Source organism: Schistocerca cancellata, chromosome 3, assembly GCF_023864275.1.
Source record: "Schistocerca cancellata isolate TAMUIC-IGC-003103 chromosome 3, iqSchCanc2.1, whole genome shotgun sequence".
Lineage (NCBI taxonomy): Eukaryota > Metazoa > Arthropoda > Insecta > Orthoptera > Acrididae > Schistocerca > Schistocerca cancellata.
The window spans coordinates 597,624,246-597,643,609 of NC_064628.1; the positions used below are offsets into that span (position 1 = coordinate 597,624,246).

At 44.6% G+C, this 19,364-nt stretch overlaps 2 protein-coding genes across 3 annotated transcripts in view; both read left to right on the plus strand.

The window, feature by feature from the left end:
• Nucleotides 1–19,364, plus strand: part of LOC126175487 (cyclic GMP-AMP synthase-like receptor) — a 287,658-nt gene that overhangs the window by 15,755 nt on the left and 252,539 nt on the right. The window lies entirely within an intron of this gene.
• On the plus strand, nucleotides 1,861–3,515 carry LOC126176456 (probable cyclin-dependent serine/threonine-protein kinase DDB_G0292550). The gene is made up of 3 exons (XM_049923612.1): nucleotides 1,861–2,063; nucleotides 2,918–3,359; nucleotides 3,486–3,515. Exons 1-3 carry the CDS (start codon nucleotides 1,861–1,863, stop codon nucleotides 3,513–3,515), a joined length of 675 nt encoding a protein of 224 aa, XP_049779569.1.

Below are 19,364 nucleotides of genomic sequence, written 5' to 3' on the forward strand. Positions count from 1 at the left end.
ATCTCGCCAGCTACAAGTCACATCACCACTTGAAACAAACAGAGTAACATACTGCTGCTCTGGCATTGTCAGAGCGTACAGGTCTCAATCGCCAATTTCTCTCAGCTGCACCTATGCAGAGAAACTTCAGTACATTTGATCAAAGTCTGCTCAGTGTCAGATGAATTCAGCTTGTGTTATCGACATTTTTAGTGCCAGAGTACTTGACTCACTGATCACCTAGATAAACTGTCTTTTCCAACCAGGATCCACTCAGTGGAGTAATAAATCACTTGTTAATTGTTTAGGGTATTTATGTCTTGTTTGGGAAAATAAATGTTGTTAGTACACTAAATTTTGCCAACATTCTCATTCAATTAAATAGTCCAGACAAGTTACCTTTCATTATGACGACCCTTTCAGGATCTCAGATTGATGGCACCTTGTGTGACCATCAGATCACGTTGCCTAGCATAGTCATTCAATTTGACGTCCCTTGCACAGAATTTCGAATTGATGGCACCTTATGTGACCGTCAGATAGTAGATAGTGAGCCAAATTGGTCCCATGTGTAATGTGGTGCACTGGGTAGAGTAGATTCGCCTTTCCGGCGCCTCGACATAGTACTAATACTTAATTATTGTATGTGTGTATTTTCATATTGTGGTTGTGACGTCTGTGTCACTTGATTGTTTGTTTCTGACGGCGAATGGCGTTGTGCTGATTTGTTAGGATAGATTGAGATTTTCGTTTGTGAGCATAGACAAGTGTGCTGTTATTTGAATCCGTTGTCAGGAACTAGGAACAATAGCTCACGGGAGTGTATTTTCGAGTGGAATCTGTGTGGCATAGGAATATGTAGCGTTTAAATTCGTTTGGGTCAGTGCATACTTAGAAGGAGCAAGGCACGTTTGCTGCACAGTAACAGAAGTAATTATGTTTTGTTAACCATGGATCCACGTCAGATTATTAGTGGTGACCATGCAGATGTTACACGGGATTCTCAGGTAAATGCGGTTGCAGACCAGGTAGAAATGTAGAACATAGAGCCTGCAGATCTGACGACATGTTTCAGTCAGGTGACGAAAGTGAACCAGAGATTGCAGCAGAACAAAATGTAGGCACTGCTGGTATGAGACGCACCATCAGTGAAACTGGCAGGCCAGAATCACGAACGATATGTCACAGAATGATGGAATATCGTTCATCTAGTCCTGGAGGTGTTAGCGATGGATCTCAGTTTGAGGTTCTGATGCAGTTTATGCAAGAAGCAGAAAGGAAGAGGGAAGAAGCAGAAAGGAAGAGGGAAGAAGCAGAAAGGAAGAGGCAGAGAAAAAGAGATGGGAGAAAGAGGAGGAGATGATGATGATGTTTGGTTTGTGGGGCGCTCAACTGCGTGGTTATCAGCGCCCGTACAATTACCCAATCTTTGCTCAGTCCAATTTCGCCACTTTCCTGGATGATGATGAAATGATGAGGACAACACAAACACCCAGTCATCTCGAGGCAGGTGAAAATCCCTGACCCCGCCGGGAATCGAACCCGGGACCCCGTGCTCGGGAAGCGAGAGAAAGAGGAGGAAAGACACAAATTAGTCATAAGAACAGTCACAGACGGTATAGATGGAGTCAAGAAAGAGATCGTAGGAATCCAAGAAGAGCTAGAGAATGTCAAGAAAATGACAGCAGAAACGCGTGAAGTCGCGGACCAGGCGAAACACGATGTCAGTAGAACGCGATTGGTAGCGCAAATAGCACTAAAGGACGCATCAGTGGCAAAGAACAAGTGAAACTGGCAAGAACTGAGGTGTGTAAGACAAAAAAGGCACTTGCAACTCTCCAAAAGCAAGGCAGTAAAATAGTTCAAGAAGCGCAGGAAAAAATGAGTGAGGCTGCGAAACGAATCGAACAGATAGAAATCAAACAGGCCGAAATCCCGGAAGTTAAAGATCAGCAGACCCGAGTCGCCACACAAGAAAATGAATTGGCTAAGGACGTTCAGCAGGCACATGAGCGGGTCGCGCAATTGCAAACACAATCTCGTGCGGTAGAACGCCTCGAGAGCATCACAGAAGTGAAGAAAATGTATCGCGACCCTCCGAATCACTATATGAGGACACCCCCCCCCCCCCCCCCCCCCCCGCACATGGGCGAATGCAGCAGGAATATGCTCCTGCCATGGCGAAACGCGTAATAGAACACGCTCCGTCGGTAACGAGCAGCATGTCGGAGACCGAGCCCGAAAACAATTGTAGACGTCTACGGAGGTCAGAAACCTTATTATGTGAATCTGACAACAGAGGGGATACCATAATAGTGCACGAGGATGGTTTGGTCACCTATACATGGAATCACACGCTGCAGACGAGAGGGAAAATTCGTACGCCGGATACGTCCAGAATTTTCAAGTCTAGAAAGAGGCAAACAACGTGTTACATCAAAAGACCTGGATGGCACAGTACGATCACGTGCTACCAGAATCTTGGCCACTGAAGTACAAGCTCCAGTTTATCTGTGGTTTCTGAGAAGGGTCGATTGCAGAACATATGCGCGGAGTTGCGGAGAGTTGTCGATCCTACCAAGAATGTAAGGACGCATTCCTTTGCACATACTGGTCGTAAGACACACAGGAAAGGATAAAACAGGAGATCTGGTTAGGAAAGGACATAGGAGCGTCAGGATTCCTCAGTCCTGTCAAATTCTTCGAATCCCTGGTCAAGAAGAACCGATTCTTGGATCAACCGTACAGTCCCAAGGAAATTATGAGGCACTGCTACATTTAATTGCCTTTACGTTACCAGAAACTGCTCATCAGAGGTTGTAGCAATTCAATCGCAGCTTTTAAGAGTGCGCTGTGTGAACTCGATTACGTGAATGAAATTCACAACTCGCGGAAAAGAAGTAGAAATAATGACCGTAAGTGGCTAGTTTCGCCACAGAGGAATGACGATAGACGAAACGGGGGAAAATCGATCGAATCGAAACCAGAATTCAAACTTCAATGGGAATAACCAGCCATCATGGGAAAATAAAAGAAGACGAGGAAATTATAACAACAACAACAACTACCGCCAAAACGGAATTTGGAGAGAGCCACAGTACTCGAACCAGGGCCGACAGGAATCTAGGGACCAACATCTAAGCAATAGCAGGACATACAACGGTCGAGGTCAATGGAATGACCAACGTAGCGAATATGTGGAATTGAGGCCACCTAACCCATCGCAGGGGTCACACAGAAAAAATTCAAACCGGCATTCACACACAGCCGCTGTTGCCTCTTCTCAAAACAATGCCGCAGAAACTATCGGAACGAGTGATATTAAGCTGTTACAGTACGAAGATACAAGAGAACTGCTACAGAAAGAGAAGGTGCAGTATGTAAATAGTCTCTATTGATGAACTGTTTAACGTAATTTAATGTTGATATTGTGTTGCTTAGCACAATTTTCCATTTGTTCTATTTCGGTGTTATTTTGTTTGTTTGTCATTTCCATTGGTTTGCAGGATGAGTCCTTGTTGAACGTGGTCAAATGAGTTGCGTATTTGTGGCATCTTCACGCCAACATTCACTGGCAGGTGGCAGATTGAATTAAAATTCCGTTGCAAATTATATCTCATCAACAACTGGCACTTTTTATGGCATGCCAAACCAGGCACGTTGCAATACTGAGCACTCCAAACAGCTGAGTACTGCTGTTATTTCTCTGGTCCTCACAACTGTTGTCCGATTTCCGCTCACAGGAGAGCAAGCAGATGTGTCGTAATATTACCGCAATTGAGCATCGTACTCTGTCATAGCATTCTCGTAGAAAAGCCTATGCAAGTATCACCATGGCCAATGAAATAGTTTCTGTTTACTTCCTGTGGTTTCTTGTACTCTGCCCAAGGGACGGGTGTACGCCACTTTGTTTTTCGTGGTGTCAAGACGGTAAATCGTGCCATTGAGCATGTGCGTCTCGATTTTCGGATGTGTTTCGTATGGTGTTAGCGGTCCACGCTTTGGGCGCGTGTTGATGCTAAGACTCAGTGTGTTATGCACATGTGCGTCTCGATCTTCGGATGCAATTCGTATGGTGTTAGCGGTCCACGCTTTGGGCGCGTGTCGACGCTAAGACTCGGTGTGCTATGAGCCATCGCCTGTCGTGCAGTGTAGCCTGTCTCGTGATGGAATTTTGTCAGCGTCATGCGCGCGCCGTCGAAATATATATATATATATATATATATATATATATATATATATATATATATATATATGCGCTTGTGTTTCATTTTAGCAGTAGCGATCCTGACAGAGACAGGAGACTTCCTTGTACTATGCAAAATTACGTGTACACAACCATAAAATGCCACTACAAAGATTTCAGGCAAATCAACAACACCTGAGTGAGTAGAAGCACTTCCTGACCACTTCAGCGTCAGCAGACAACACCGCTGGACATCGAAAAATAAAACAGGAGTGTACAAGGAATAAAATGCATGAAATTTCGCTTCGGTAGTATTAGCGAAGGCGTACGGTAGTACAGTTAGTTAGTATTTAGTGTTGGGAAAAGTCTGCACGTTTGGTGGAGGTATAGTGGTAGCGCCAGCGTAAAATTAGGGTGCATGACAGGAGTAGAACTAACCAAAAAAACTAACAAAAACACGTGCACACACAAACAAAGACACCTCACACCGTATAATTTACGTCCATTCAACATTAACAGTGCCTTGCAGTCATTAAATTTATTTTTGGATGTTGTGTTCTTAGTAATATTACAAAAAAATTAAGAAAAACTTTTTCAATCTTCATTAGTTTTTTTCTGTAAATTGATTATATCGATGTAATGACATTTGTGAGAGAATATGGCACTTGACCAGAATTGAGGATTGTGCAGACTCCGGAACCAACACAGCAGACTGGACGTCACGCTGCCAGCCAGTGGCTAGCTGAGGAGAGCCCTACGTCATAGTGACGTCACGCTACGTCATCGTGACGTAAATACACCAAAATCGACTTCATGAGTACGTGTATCGATCTTTGCAGTTGTACCACAGAGGTTGCACGGTAATGTGAAAGCTAAATGTGATATTTTCAGCCCAGTTGAATTACTTATGAAGCTGGAAATCCAACAGTTTTGGATGTTATTGTGTGTTTCTTGAACATAATGAATGTCTGAACGAAAGAACCATAACGAAAGAAAAAAAGAAACGCTTGCAGTCATTTTTTTAAAATCCGATTAATCGTCCAGGAATCATGTGGAAGAAACGTAAAATATTAATTATTAAGCTGTAATCCAAAGAATTTTGGATGTTATTGGGCATTTCATGAATATAACGAAAGTAAAAAAAAGCTTGTAGTCACTTTTGAAAAATCCCATGAATCGTGCATGATTGTGTCGACAAAAACGTGAAATAATTAATTATTAAGCTCTAATCCCAAGAATGTGGGATGTTATTGTGTGTTACATGAATATAGCGAATATCTGAACGAAGGAACAATAAACACAACGAAAATAAAAAAAAGCGAGTAGTCATTAAAAAAAAAATCCAATTAATTATGCATAAATCATGTGGACAGACACGTGAATAAGGGAGAAATTAAAGTGTTTCGTATTTTTATATAAATATATTGTACATAACTCTTCTGGGCAGAAACGTTAAACCGAGAAATTAATGTGGTTCCAAAGATAATTCGGAATGTTGCTGAAGTTTTAATTTTGCCTTCATTCTTTATACCCTGTACACTGTGAAAAAACAATGATGTTTCGTCTATAATTGTTACTCACATTTTAATATGTAAGCAGTATCAACAATAAAAAAGTAAGTCTCCTAGTAGTTGCCAAATGATGGAACATTGGCTGTCACAATGGGTGAGCTACTTGACAAAATAGCCACAACAGCCCACAGTTTTAGCAGCACTAAGCGATGTTTCATATGCGATGGGGGAATACTGTGTTTGTTTATTCTCTCAATAGACATGGTATTAATTTTGGGGGTATTTGACATGATTACTATAGCTATTTCCATGTTGCCTAAGAGTCATACAAAAAAAAGAGCTGAAAATGACAAAAGCACTCACTGCTTTCAGTTGCTTAAAATTCTGGTAAATGTGACTTGCATGTCATTGTTTCTTTCACAGTATACAACATATGAAGAAAAATAACGAAATGTGTTATAACAGGTCAGTACATTATAAGCATCAGCAATAACTTACTTCTGAAGAGCAAAAGTGTCTGTGCTGATCTACAGCATGAAGGCAAAATCAGAATTCCAGCAACATTCGGAATTATCTTTGGAACCACATTAATTTCTCAGTTTAACGTTTCTGTCCAGAAGAATTATGTACAATCCATTGGCTTTTATAAAAATTAGAAGCAATTTAATTTCTCTCTATTTCACGTTTCTATCCACATGATTTATGCACAATTAATCGGATTTTTTTAAAAAATGACTAGACGCTATTTTTGACTTTTGTTATTGTTTTGGTTCCTTCGTTCCGACATTCATTACATTAAGAAACACACAATAACATCGAAAACTGTTGAGATTGAAGCTTAGTAAGTAATTCAACTGGGATGAGCATACCAAACAACTGTTGTCACTTCGTTTGTACACGTGTATTTACATTTAGCTTTCACGTTACCGTGCAACCTCTGTGGTACAACTGCAAAGGTCGACATACGGGCTCATGAAGTCGATTTAGCTTTATTTACGCCATGATGACGTAGCGTTACGTCACTATGACGTAGAGCTCTCCTCACCTAGCGTGATATGAATGCTACGCCCAGCCACTGAGGGGCGACTGGAGCAGGCAGCCATAATGCGTCAGCTGTAGCAGCCCAGGTGTGGGGGACCACCTGAAGTAAAAGCACCGGGCGCTGCCAGCTGACTTGCCTTCGTCACGCAGCCCGGTCATCTACCAGTGGAGGTGGCACGTGTCAGCCAGCACAGGCAATGGGACACCACCACACACTGGCAACAACGCCCTAGCAGTCAACGACCTGCCCTCCCACTAATCGAGGGACGAGCCTAACTGACTCAGCGGGATGCCGAAAGTGACGTGTTCTGTCGACAAGAGGTGAGCTAATCCGATGTCTTGCACAGGCATGTGCGGGTTCTGATGCAGAGGCGAATGGGAAGAGTAGGGCTGTCCCAAATCGTGCTAATGCTGAATGAATTTCTACACCGTGGGGTGGGTTGTACGTCAAATGCAATGCTGTCGTGCCAGTCACTGACAGCTGACTGCGGCCTGACCAGGATGAGCCCAAGGGTCCAGCTGCGGTCCACAAGATGCCGAGGATTGCAGATGCTGCCGAGATGTCAGATGCTGCCAGAGACGGGAGGGAACGCCGGAGACGTCTGCCTCCACTTCTGCCACATCGTGCGCTGAGTGAGAGGCCGTTTCACTCAGGCGCAAATTGCTGTTCTTCAGTGCTATTAGTCACAGTTTGTGTGTTCAGATCTCAATCGCCACTTGCTCTCAGCTGCACCTACGTAGAGAAACTTCAGTAGATTTGATCAAAGTCTGCTCAGCGTCAGATCATTTCAGCTTGTGTTATCCACATTTTTAGGGCCAGAGCACTCGACTCACTGATCACCTAGTTAACACTTTCGCTGCAGCTGACGCTCATAAGCGTCACAAGAAGCCACGAGCCAGTGCGGCTGACACTGATAAGCGTCCTCGCTCACTGTCGGATTACTCAGTCTAGTTGCAGTGTCTAAGCTTGTAAACTTTCGCTTTGTGTGCTCAGTTATCGAACGTATATTGTTCGTAATGGCGGCTAATGAACCGATACCTGGAACTTCCAATGTGAAAAAGAACAGGAAAAGTGTTAAATTGACAGAGGAACAGTTACTTAGTGTACTAGACGACAATGATTTTCTGTGTAGTGAGGACGAGGCACACTACGGAGATTGTCATTTAGAGGGTGCAGAAGAATTGCAGAGTGATGATAGTGTGGAAGCACAGCTTTAGAATCTGTTTCGTGACAGTTCCGAATCTGACGATACGGATCACTACGATTGTGTGGAAATCGACGACGAAAAAGACCCGGGCGTCCCGTGGGTGTCTAGTCTATGAAAAGTGTAGACGGCTAATTCTCTCATACCGTGCTACTAAACTGACGATCTCTCTCAGAGTCAATCTTAAAAATGCGCATTTGAAATAAATATAATTATAATGAATCCAGTTTCCTTTCTCCTTTTTAAGAATTTGCGTTTTGGAATCAAAATTTTTCCTGAATGCACTGGATTTGTTGCTTGTTTGAATTGTATTTTTTGTTACATTATCAACAAATAACGAATATTTGAATGACGGCTGTGACCTCTATAGGTGTCAGGCAGCAAACAGACGTTAAAACATGAGCACAATACAGTCGCAGCTTAATTGAAGTAATGCATCTAAGGTGTCATCATTAAGTCAGTATAGAACATGACCCTACAGATCTTACAAGGTCTTGACGTCAGCCTGTAGCTCAGGTGTGCTTTAAGAGCGTCGGCTCCGAGCGGTACCTGCCGTTTCAGAGTGTTACCGGCCCGCACTCGAGCGTTGCCCGGCCGCACTGGAGAGTTACGCGCCTGCACCGACGCTGCAGCGAAAGTGTTAAACTGTCTTTACCAACCAGGATCCACTCAGTGGAGTAATAAATCACCTGTTAGTTGTTTAGGGTATCCAATACGTAACTTGTTTAGTATAATTTATGTCTTGTTTAGGAAAATAAATGTTGTTAGTACACTAAATTTTGCCAACATTCTCAATCAATTAAATAGCTGAAACAAATTACCTTTCAGAGGGATATATCCTGTGGCAGAGTTTTGTCATGACCCTTTACACTGTGCTGCGGTATGTGCACCCTTTTTTATTTTTCGTCTTAACTGAGGAAGGATCTTCGGTTTTTTTGTTTCAAGTCCAGTGCACAGCGCAGTACCAATTAGTGGTGGTGTGGATTCCGCCATTAGATTTTATTTCGTGGCTTTCTTATCCACACATTTCACTCCTTGTTAGTTTGCTGTGAACATTAGCTGTATGTTACGTTCTGGCAGTACTGTCTATGCACTTGACGCCCTATTTGACACAAGAAGTGCACTATTCAGTTTCGTTCTTTCTGATAAACAAACAAGAAAGGACAAGATTGCAGCAGAAGGACGTATTTTTCATTTGATGCAGAAAAAATAATTTTTATTTTATGTTTGGAAAATGCTTTATTTGTTGTGTTGTTGTTGTTGTTGTCTTCAGTCCTGAGACTGGTTAGATGCAGCTCTCCATGCTACTCTATCCTGTGCAAGCTTCTTCATCTCCCAGTACCTACTGCAACCTACATCCTTCTGAATCTGCTTGGTGTATTCATCTCTTGGTCTCCCTCTACGATTTTTACCCTCCACGCTGCCCTCCAATACTAAATTGGTGATCCCTTGATGCCTCAGAACATGTCCTACCAACCAATCCCTTCTTCTAGTCAAGTTGTGCCACACACTTCTCTTCTCCCCAATCCTATTCAATACCTCCTCATTAGTTATGTGATCTACCCATCTAATCTTCAGCATTCTTCTGTAGCACCGCATTTCGAAAGCTTCTATTCTCTTCTTGTCCAAACTATTTACCGTCCATGTTTCACTTCCATACATGCTACACTCCATACAAATACTTTCGGAAATGACTTCCTGACATTTAAATCTATACTCGATGTTAACAAATTTCTTTTCTTCAGAAACGCTTTCCTTGCCCTTGCCAGTCTACATTTTATATCCTCTCTACTTCAACCATCATCAGTTATTTTGCTCCCCTAATAGCAAAACTCCTTTACTACTTTAAGTGTCTCATTTCCTAATCTAATCCCTCAGCATCACCCGACTTGATTCGACTACCTTCCATTATCCTCGTTTTGCTTTTGTTAATGTTCATCTTATATCCTCCTTTCAAGACACTATGCATTCCATTCAACTGCTCTTCCAAGTCCTTTGCTGTCTCTAAAGGCTATGAAACCAGGCCGAGAAGGTGCACATTGGGCAGATGCAAGGAGGAGGCAATAAGGAGCCCCTAAAAAATAAAATAAAAAAATCTCTAAATAACGTAAGCAGGATATCTCAAGTCCAAGTCATTAAAAAATACAAAATAGAATGGTCAGCATGTCTAGCTGCCATGTTGTGGGCCCTGGTTCGATCCTGGTCGAGTCGGAGGTTTCCCAAAGAAAAAAAAAGAAACTATCTGATAGTCCATGGACTGCTGCTAAAAAATGCTGATCTTTCTTTGTTTCATTTAATGTGGGATACCTACACCCACTAAATGTAAAATTTATCAAATTTATGTGAATCAGTACATATCTCACCAGCATTTTTTAAAAGAAAAGTGCACATCCCTTTGTTCCTAATTACATATTGTACACAAAATTCCAGTTTTCATTGCAAACATAAATTTATAATTATCGATATGTTATACAAGATTGTTAATAAAGATTATTTAAATTAAGAAAACATAACAAATTTTTAATTTTTAGGACAAATATGAAAAGTGAAATAGGCCTAGTCTTTATTTGGACTACGTCCATTGTTATACTACAGATGTGGTCTCAGACTAGCAAGAGCAATGAGCATCGTAGAAACTTGGAAAACAATAATTTTCATAATATCGAGCACACTGTACAAATGCTGCATTCTTACAGTTGTCAGTGTACTTCTGCAATATGAAACCAGCAGATGTGATCTGCAACAAATATAACACATTTTCGCGAGAAATAACAGGACAGTCATACTGGAACTAATGCACGAAGCTTCACCACACATCACTGCCGAACTCTCATGGGATAGAGAGCATGTGGCGCTTGGATGGCTTTGTGGATTCTGTTTTTTTTTCTTTTTTTTCTTGTATTTCAATTCCCCATAGGGGCGGGCTAGCAGCAGCATATGCGCTGCTCTTCAGCCGAAAGACATAGAACAAACAATAGAAGACATTTAAAAAAAACAAAGGAGAGAATATGGTGAACATAGATATAAAAAAGGGGGATCATCATGGAAGGCAATAGACAAAAAACGGGGTGACCGTAAAATGGAGATAAAAAACTGTTAAAACTGTTTAAAAGTAGCACACACAAGAAGCCACACACTGCGACAATTAAAAGAACACAAGGCACAGTATGACTGGAGCATGAAAGGTATCGACGGATGGTGTAGCACATAACAAACACTGATGGCGAACCTCAAGGCAGTACACAATTAAAATCACACCTCTTGACGCACAGGAGAAACAGCACTAAACACAACACTGATGTGGCACACTGACGATGATCAAGACAGAGGATCTGCCAGGCGCAAGGAGAGGAGGGAAACTGGAAGAAGGGAGGGAGGGGAAGAGATGGGGGAGACGAGCGGCGGGCGCGCTGAAGAGGGCCAGTTAGGGAGGGACGTGGGAAGGAAAGAGGCAAGTAGGGGGTGCAGGGTCTCAGGGGGAGGGGGGGAAGGAGGAAAATCCACTCTTGGAGAAGGAGGGAAGAGGAAAAAAGAGAGCCCTGGGGAGGGGGGGGGGGACAAGGCCAGGTTATAGTTGGAAAGAAGGGTAGATGTCATGGCGAAGTTCGTCATCCGGTAGGGGGAGGCGTTGGAAATTGCCCTGATGAAGGAGATGGAGGGTGTGGAGGTGGAGAGAGGGAGGGATACAGCAATAGAGGCGTGGCAACGGGCGTGGGATGGAGAGGAAGGAGGAAACCAGAGGGTGGGGGGGATCAAGCCTGCGGACAATGTAAAGGATGCGGAGATGTTGGAGGAACAGGAGGAGGTGGGGGAAGGGGATCAGTTCATACAGGAGCCGTGTGGGGGAAGGAAGGCGGATACGGAAGGCAAGGCAGAGCGCATGGCGTTCAAGGATTTGGAGGGCCTTGTAAAAGCGGGTGGGGGCGGAGATCCAGGCAATGCTGGCATAACAGAGGATAGGACGGATGAGGGATTTGTAGGTGTGGAGGATAGTAGAAGGATGCAATCCCCATGTCCGGCCAGACAGGAGTTTCAGAAGGCGGAGGCGGGAATGGGCTTTCTGCTGGATGGTCTGGAGATGAGGGGTCCAGGTGAGGTGTCGGTCGAGGGTGAGGCCAAGGTATTTCAGGGTGGGGGTGAGCTGGATAGGACTACCATAAAGGGTGAGGTAGAAATCATGGAGGCGAAAGGAGCGAGTGGTGCGGCCTATGATGATTGCCTGGATTTTGGAGGGGTTGAGACGGAGGAACCACTGGTTACACCAAGTGGTGAACTGGTTAAGGTGGGTTTGGAGGATACGTCGAGACCGTTGAAGGGTAGGATAGAGAGCCAGGAAGGCAGTGTCATCAGCATACTGGAGAAGGTGGACTGGTGGGGGTGGCTTGGGCATATCAGCTGTGTACAAGAGATAAAGGAGAAGGGAGAGGACAGAACCCTGGGGAACGCCAGCTGTGGGATAAAAGATACGGGACTTGGTGTTGTGGAGGGCGACATAGGAAGGACGGTGCGAGAGGAAGGAAGCAACCAAATGGACTAAATTGATAGGCAAGGCGTAGGTTTGGAGTTTAAAGAGGAGACCGGGATGCCATACACGGTCATAGGCATTTTGGAGGTCAAGGGAAACAAAAATGGCGGAGCGACAGGAGTTGAGCTGGAGGGACAGAAGGTGAACAAGGTTGAGGAGTTGGTCTTCAGCAGAGAAGGAGGGTCGGAAGCCACACTGGGTAAGGGGGAGGAGGTGGTGTTGAGCAAGGTGCTGATGGATACGGCGGGAGAGGATGGATTCAAGGACCTTACTGAAGACAGAGGTGAGGCAGATGGGACGATAGGAAGAGGTGGCAGAAGGGGGTTTGTTGGGTTTGAGGAATAAGAGGATGCGGGAGGTCTTCCACAGGTCAGGGTAGAAGCCAGTAGAGAGGATGACATTATAGAGATGGGCGAGGACAATCAGGAAGGAATAGGGGCTTTCTCGAAGGTGACGGTAGGTGACACAGTCGTGACCAGGGGCCGTGTTGCGTTTGAACCGGAGGATAAGTTTAATGTCTTGTGCTGTGATGGGAGTGTTTATGTTGGGGGGGGGGGCAACTGCCCCAAGTACTGGAGACTAGGAGCAAGTGGAGCGACCGAGGTATTGGCATGTTCCATGACAGTGGGGAAAAAATAATCAAAGTGGGGATCATCGGGGATGGAGAAGACCTCGGAAAGGTGGGAAGCGAAGTGGTCAGCCTTACTGAGGTTGTCAGGAAGGGGGTGATCGTTATGGAGAAGGGGGTAGTGGGGAGTTGAAAGGGAACCAGTAAGGCGATGGAAGGCGAACCGGTACTTGGAGGAGTTGATAGGGAGGGTGGTGTTGAGTCGTGTGCAGGTCTGGCGCCAGTCTCGGCGTTTCGTTGCTGTAATAAGGTTCCGTACGTGTCGCTGTATTTGCCGGTGGCGTTGAAGTGTATCCCGGTCACGAGTGCGCAGGAAGGAGCGATAGAGGTGGCGGGATTCACGGAGGAGGAGGACAGCCCGCGGAGGGAGAGTGGGACGGTGTGGGTGGATGGTTTTAGTAGGAACATGGGCCTCCACGGCGTCAGTAATTACCTTCTGAAGGAAGGACGAGGTGTGGATGATGTCGTCAGGATGGCGATAGGTAAGAGGGTGGCTTTCGACCTGGGTGGAGATGGAGTCCCGGTAGGCATCCCAGTTGGCACGGTGATAGTCATGGACGACCTTGGGAGGGGGTGCAGGGTGCGGAGCCAGAGGGGGGCAGTGAGCAGACGCTATGGTGAGAAGGACAGGGAGGTGATCGCTACCTGTGGGGTCAAGGACGGCGACAGCGATACGCCCAAGGAGGTTGGCGGAGGCAATGACAACATCGGGGGTGGTGTCACTTTCGGGTCGGGTGTGCTGGGGAAGGGGAACAAGGTCACCTTGGATTGTGGAGAGGAACTGATGCCAACGCCGAAGGGCAGCAGGAGTGCGGCTATGGATGTTGAGGTTGCGGCAATCACATAGGTGGAGAAGGTGCGGTCAATGTGCGAGATGAAGTCATAAGGAAGAGGAGCAGTGGAGTGGCACAGGTAATGGTGAGGGAGGGGAAGAAGACGGTAAGGATAAGGTGTTCAGTGGGGTCATTGAGGAGAGGTTGTGGCCGGACGGGGATATGCTTAAGGTGGCCAATCGCGACTCCACCCTGTGCACGAGGACCAGGAGCGTCAGTGCGGTGGAGGATATAGGGAGAGGTGCGGATAGAATGGTGGGGCTGGAGAAAGGTTTCGATCAAGAGGAAGGTGTCGACCTGGTGGTGGTAGAGGGTGTGCATGAGGAGGTATTTGTTGGAGCGGAAGGAGCGAATGTTCTGGAAGAGGATGCGATACTCGTGCCGCGCCATGGCGGGAAGGAGGGGGGGAAGAGAGAGAGGGGAAGAGACTTAAACTAGGGTGTCGAGGCGGGTGAAGGTGAAGTGGGCTTGGTTGTGGGAATAGGTGGCAAAGGTGTTCAGGTGGAAAACGGAACGAGCGGCAAGGGAGTGGATTCTGTTGTTGATCGACTCGCTATAAACGTAGCATATGATAGTTCCAGTACTGAATGTACAGGGTGTAACAAAAAGAATAATCAACCGATTTGGCACATCTGTATTACTGAAACTAATAAACATATACAGTGAATTTTGTTTTTTGATGAACGGGAAACTCAAAAAGTTTTTGTTTGCGCATATATTTTCATAGTTGTTCAATATGCCCCCTTGAGATGCACGGCATACGTCAGTGCGGTATTCAAGTTGTTCCCACACTGCAGCGAGCATGTCTTAGCTTCCATACCTGCTGTTATGCAATGTCTCAGTGCATTCTTTGTTGTTGGTAACAGAGGCAAATAAACAGAGTCTTCTATAAACCTCTACAAGAAATAATCATACACAGTCATGTTCGGTGACCGTGGAGGCCAGTAATGTAAGGTTGAATTATTTGGTACAGTAATACTTTGATTTAAAAATTCCTGTACTTCCAGATGGCAGTGCCCCATCCTGTTGGTAAATGAAGTCGTTTGAATCAGTCTCCAACTGTGGGAAAAGAAAGTTATCAAGCATATCGATATACGTGCTTCCCATAACAGTGTTTTCGGTGAAGGAAAATGGACCATACCCAATATTCTCACATTATGACTGTTCACCTTTACATATAAATGGAATGTTGTCTCGTCACTAAACACCAAACGTGGAAGGAAACTGTCATCCTCCATCTTGCCAAGAACGAAATTACAAAACTTCACACGTTGTTGTTTGTCACCTTCGCAAAGAGCTGAATTTTGTATGATTTCATGTGCCGGCCGGGGTGGCCAAGCGGTTAAAGGCGCTACAGTCTGGAACCGCGCGGCCGCTACGGTCGCAGGTTCGAATCCTGCCTCGGGCATGGATGTGTGTGATGTCCTTAGGTTAGTTAGGTTTAAGTAGTTCTAAGTTCTAGGGGACTGATGACCTTAGAAGTTAAGTCCCATAGTGCTCAGAGCCATTTGAACCATTTTATGATTTCATGTGTAAACATCGGCGCAACACACGCCAGACGGATGTCGGGAGCATGTTGAGCTGCCGACCTGCACGGCGAATTTCTGCGGACTCCTAGTGAAACCATGGCGGATGCATTCTCTACGTCTGTGTCAGACACTCGGGAATGGCCCGGCGATTTGCCTGTACACAAACAATCTGTTTTTCGGAATTGTTCATGCCATCGTCTAATGCTCTGTGCTGTTGGATGATCCACACGACACCTTGTACGAGAGTCATGCTGAAGAGTTATTGCTGACCCGCACTGTGCAAGACTAGAACACAAAATGCTTTCTGCTGTCTCGACACCATTTTCACTATACTCCGTTCATCATAAGAATAAACCTGATCTAAACATTACACTATATATTCTTCCATGTTTGTTGGAACCTCATTGGCTTTTGTTTCACATGGAGCGGAAGCCAAGCTGTCTCGAGTACAGTCAAGTACGATAATTGAGGATACGTTTTATGCTGTGCATTACGCGCACATTGATTCAGCGATAATATGGGGCAACTGCTTTACCTGCGCATTTAACTTGGGCAGCACTGGCCAGGCAAGAGATCCAGCTAACCTGTAGTGATGTGAACAGTTGCAATAAAGATGTAAAAAGGGACGAACAAAGAACAGTATAGATTTGAATGTCATTTAATATTGAAACAGAAGGAAATAATATAGGTAAAACTCAGGCGATACGCTTGTTAGGTGATCGGATAGCAAACAACACGCTGTTGAACTCAGCTAACATATTATTGTAATTAAAAAAAAATTCCTAACTATAACAATGGTAATTTTTCTGCATGAGCTGTGTGCGGCGCATAAACGAACTGATAGGATTTTACCACGTTGTTGAATGTTGAATCCACTGAAGGTATTAAAGCCAGTCGTCTGGTAATCTCTTTAACTCCTTACGTATCGGACTCCGAGGAATACATTTCAGTACTGCTACGTCGATAACGAGCGATCAGTAACAGAATCCCAAGCCACTAAAAGTCTTTTATGACGGGCTGTTCTGCATTTCGCCATCGTTCGGCAGAGACGTGTCGCAAAGCCGTGCATTAGTTCCAGTGCGTTTGGGAACTTAAATGTCTTGTTATTTTTCGCAACAAATACCTTAACTTGGCTCCAGATCAATTCTGTTGGGTTCAGATTGCAGTGTTAAGGTGGCAACTGTAAAAATGCACCATGTGTGCAGTGTGCTCGATGCGATGAAAATTATTGTTTTCTATGTTTCTACGATGCATATCAATCTGGTTTGTGTGAGACCACATCTGTTCTACAAAACAATGGGCATAGTCAAATAAAGAGTATTTGATTTTTCTCCAAAGAATTTAATTGTTTAATGAGTTCTTAACTTCAACAGTCTATAATTAAGAACGTGTATTTTCAATGAAAACCAGAATTTAGCTTGTGATAAGTTATTAGAAACCAGAGGACGTGCATTTTTCTTGATAAACAATGATTAAATATGAATTCATTACCATACATTTGATGGATTTCGTATTTAAATGTTTTAGCATTCAAACCAAACAAAAATGTGTAAGTCCTCCTGAGCCGAGTGTGGCTCATATTCCCCTCATCATGTATTTTACATCCTGTTTTTAACGTACTCCCACCTCACTACGTTAATTTAAATTACTGGTGTCACTGTTGACCCCTCTCGTAGTATCTTTGATCGACTGCTGTTACTTCCTGGTCGTTGCCTGTCGTAAACGAGTTTGGGTCGCGGGTTCAGGCTGCCAGTCAGTTGGAAAGCGTCTTGAGCACAGTCCGGACCTGCCAGTTGGGGAGTTGCAATGCGGCACTAGTGCAGTCAGGTTGGAGCTGTGAGGTCTGATCGACATGGCTCGCCCGACCATTGCCGCCATGCATCACTTGAGCCAGGCCACGGTCTTGGTGGATTGTCGGTCGGTCGTCCTACCGGACGAAGTGTTTTGGCTCACTGATCGTTCATGAGTCGGCTTTGTGTGTGTGCATTGACTCCCAATTTGTCTTCGTGCGTGCTTAGTTACTGTTGGGTATTGTTCAGGTTTTCGTGCAAGTGTTTGTCTGGTTGTGTGTGTAGTTGGCGTTATTTTCACTGACGACTATTTTAGATGTTGTCGGCATTCTGAGGGTAGTCGGTCGGTTGGTGCGGACCAGGGAGGATATCTCCGTGCGCTGCAGTCGGCTGAGTCTGCTGGCAGTCCCTGTGCAGTGTCAGAGCGTGTCTGGAGCTGTCCGATCGCTACGAAATGGCTGGCTCAAATGGCTCTGAGCACTGTGCGACTTAACTTTTGGAGTCATCAGTCGCCTAGAACTTAGAACTAATTAAACCTAAGGACATCACACACATCCATGCCCAAGGCAGGATTCGAACCTGCGACCGTAACGGTCGCTCGGTTCCAGACTGTAGTGCCTAGAACCACACGGCCACTGCGGCCGGCGATCGCTACGAGCTTCGTGGCTTACCGACCCCGGACGTAAAAGTTGAGTGGTGTGTTAAGTACCCAAGCCACGTCCGTTCATGTTGTGCCGTTCGTTTCGGTGGTTCGCTGTTGGGGAGCTTTTACTGTGAGCAACACCGAGTGTTTGTAGTGGTGAAATTGAGTCGCCGTGCAGTGGAATTAACTGTATGGTTCACTTCAATTCAAGTGCACCAGCGGAATTTTCTGCCTTGTGGCCGTTAGTGTTCCGGTTACCTGTCCTGGCCACTGACGTAAATTCAGGCAGAGTCCTTTCCTCACCTGTAGTCACTGTCCAACATGGTGTGTAGTTCTGACAGCTTAATATATATTCCATAGTGGATAATCACGTCCGTAACAGTTTGGCCTTTGAGTTATTATGTACCGATTGATGGCTAGCAAATCGTTTGGTCGGTCGGTCCGTGACTGTTTCTTGGTTGGGTTACCGACAGATCAGGTGTAGTTGGGCCCACCGCCTGTCTCACCTAAGTGAACGTTAATGTTTCGAAGACAGGCTCACCCCGCCCTGGATGTGTCTGAGTACCGTTGTCTATACTGTCCTTTTCATGGATGTTTAATGGTCTGTTGGTAATCTATTATAGCCAATGCTTTAAAGAAAAAAAATTATTGTGTTTTACATAAATCAATTGTGGGCCTTCAGCCGCTTAAAATCTTATTCTTAATTTTAGTTATTGTCGTTGCGTTGCTTTTTCATTTCATGTGCTTTCCCCCATTGAAAACTTAAAGGTTAAGGTATTTTGAATTTTTGGAAAATCAACTGTGTGCCTTCGGCCGCTTAAAGCCTTATTCTCAAAATGTTCCCTTAAGCGAAAACATTGTGGCCATCTGCCTTAAAAGATTATGGTAATACATTTTTAAATTTTGAAATTTAATTGTGGCCTTCAGCTGTTTGTATTGCACCTTGTATATGTTTGTTCTGTCCACTTTTGTCTTCAGGTTTTCCGCCTAGCTGTGACATATATTAATTATTTTATTTGCAATTTTAACTGCATGTCTTCAGTCACTTGAAATTTATCTTGTTGCCTTTTAAGATTTCTTGTTTGGAAAGTTTCAGCCATGAAAGAGTTGGATTTTCAAACTCGTAGTTGTAAAGGCTCGGCTATGTGCCGTTTTGGTTTAAAAGTGTTATTAAATTACAGTAAATTACAATTTTGAAGTGAAACTGACTGACACCTTATTTGGCCCTTTCCACACTGCTAATCACCTGTTCTGCCCAGCGGGTTTAGCGGGCTTTTTAAAGTGCCGCCCGCAGTCACACCCATATGATAGTCTCTGACACTCCCGAGAACGCCATGTACTAACTTTTTTTTGGCATTTTTTTTCGTTCTTGTTCGTTGTATTTGGTCGTAGTGGAAGTCAGATGATATCTGTTGAAGTTCGTTGTTGATCCTTTCATTCAGTTTTTTTATTACAGAGGACAGCCAGCCCTATCTCTTTTTTGTTGATCTCATT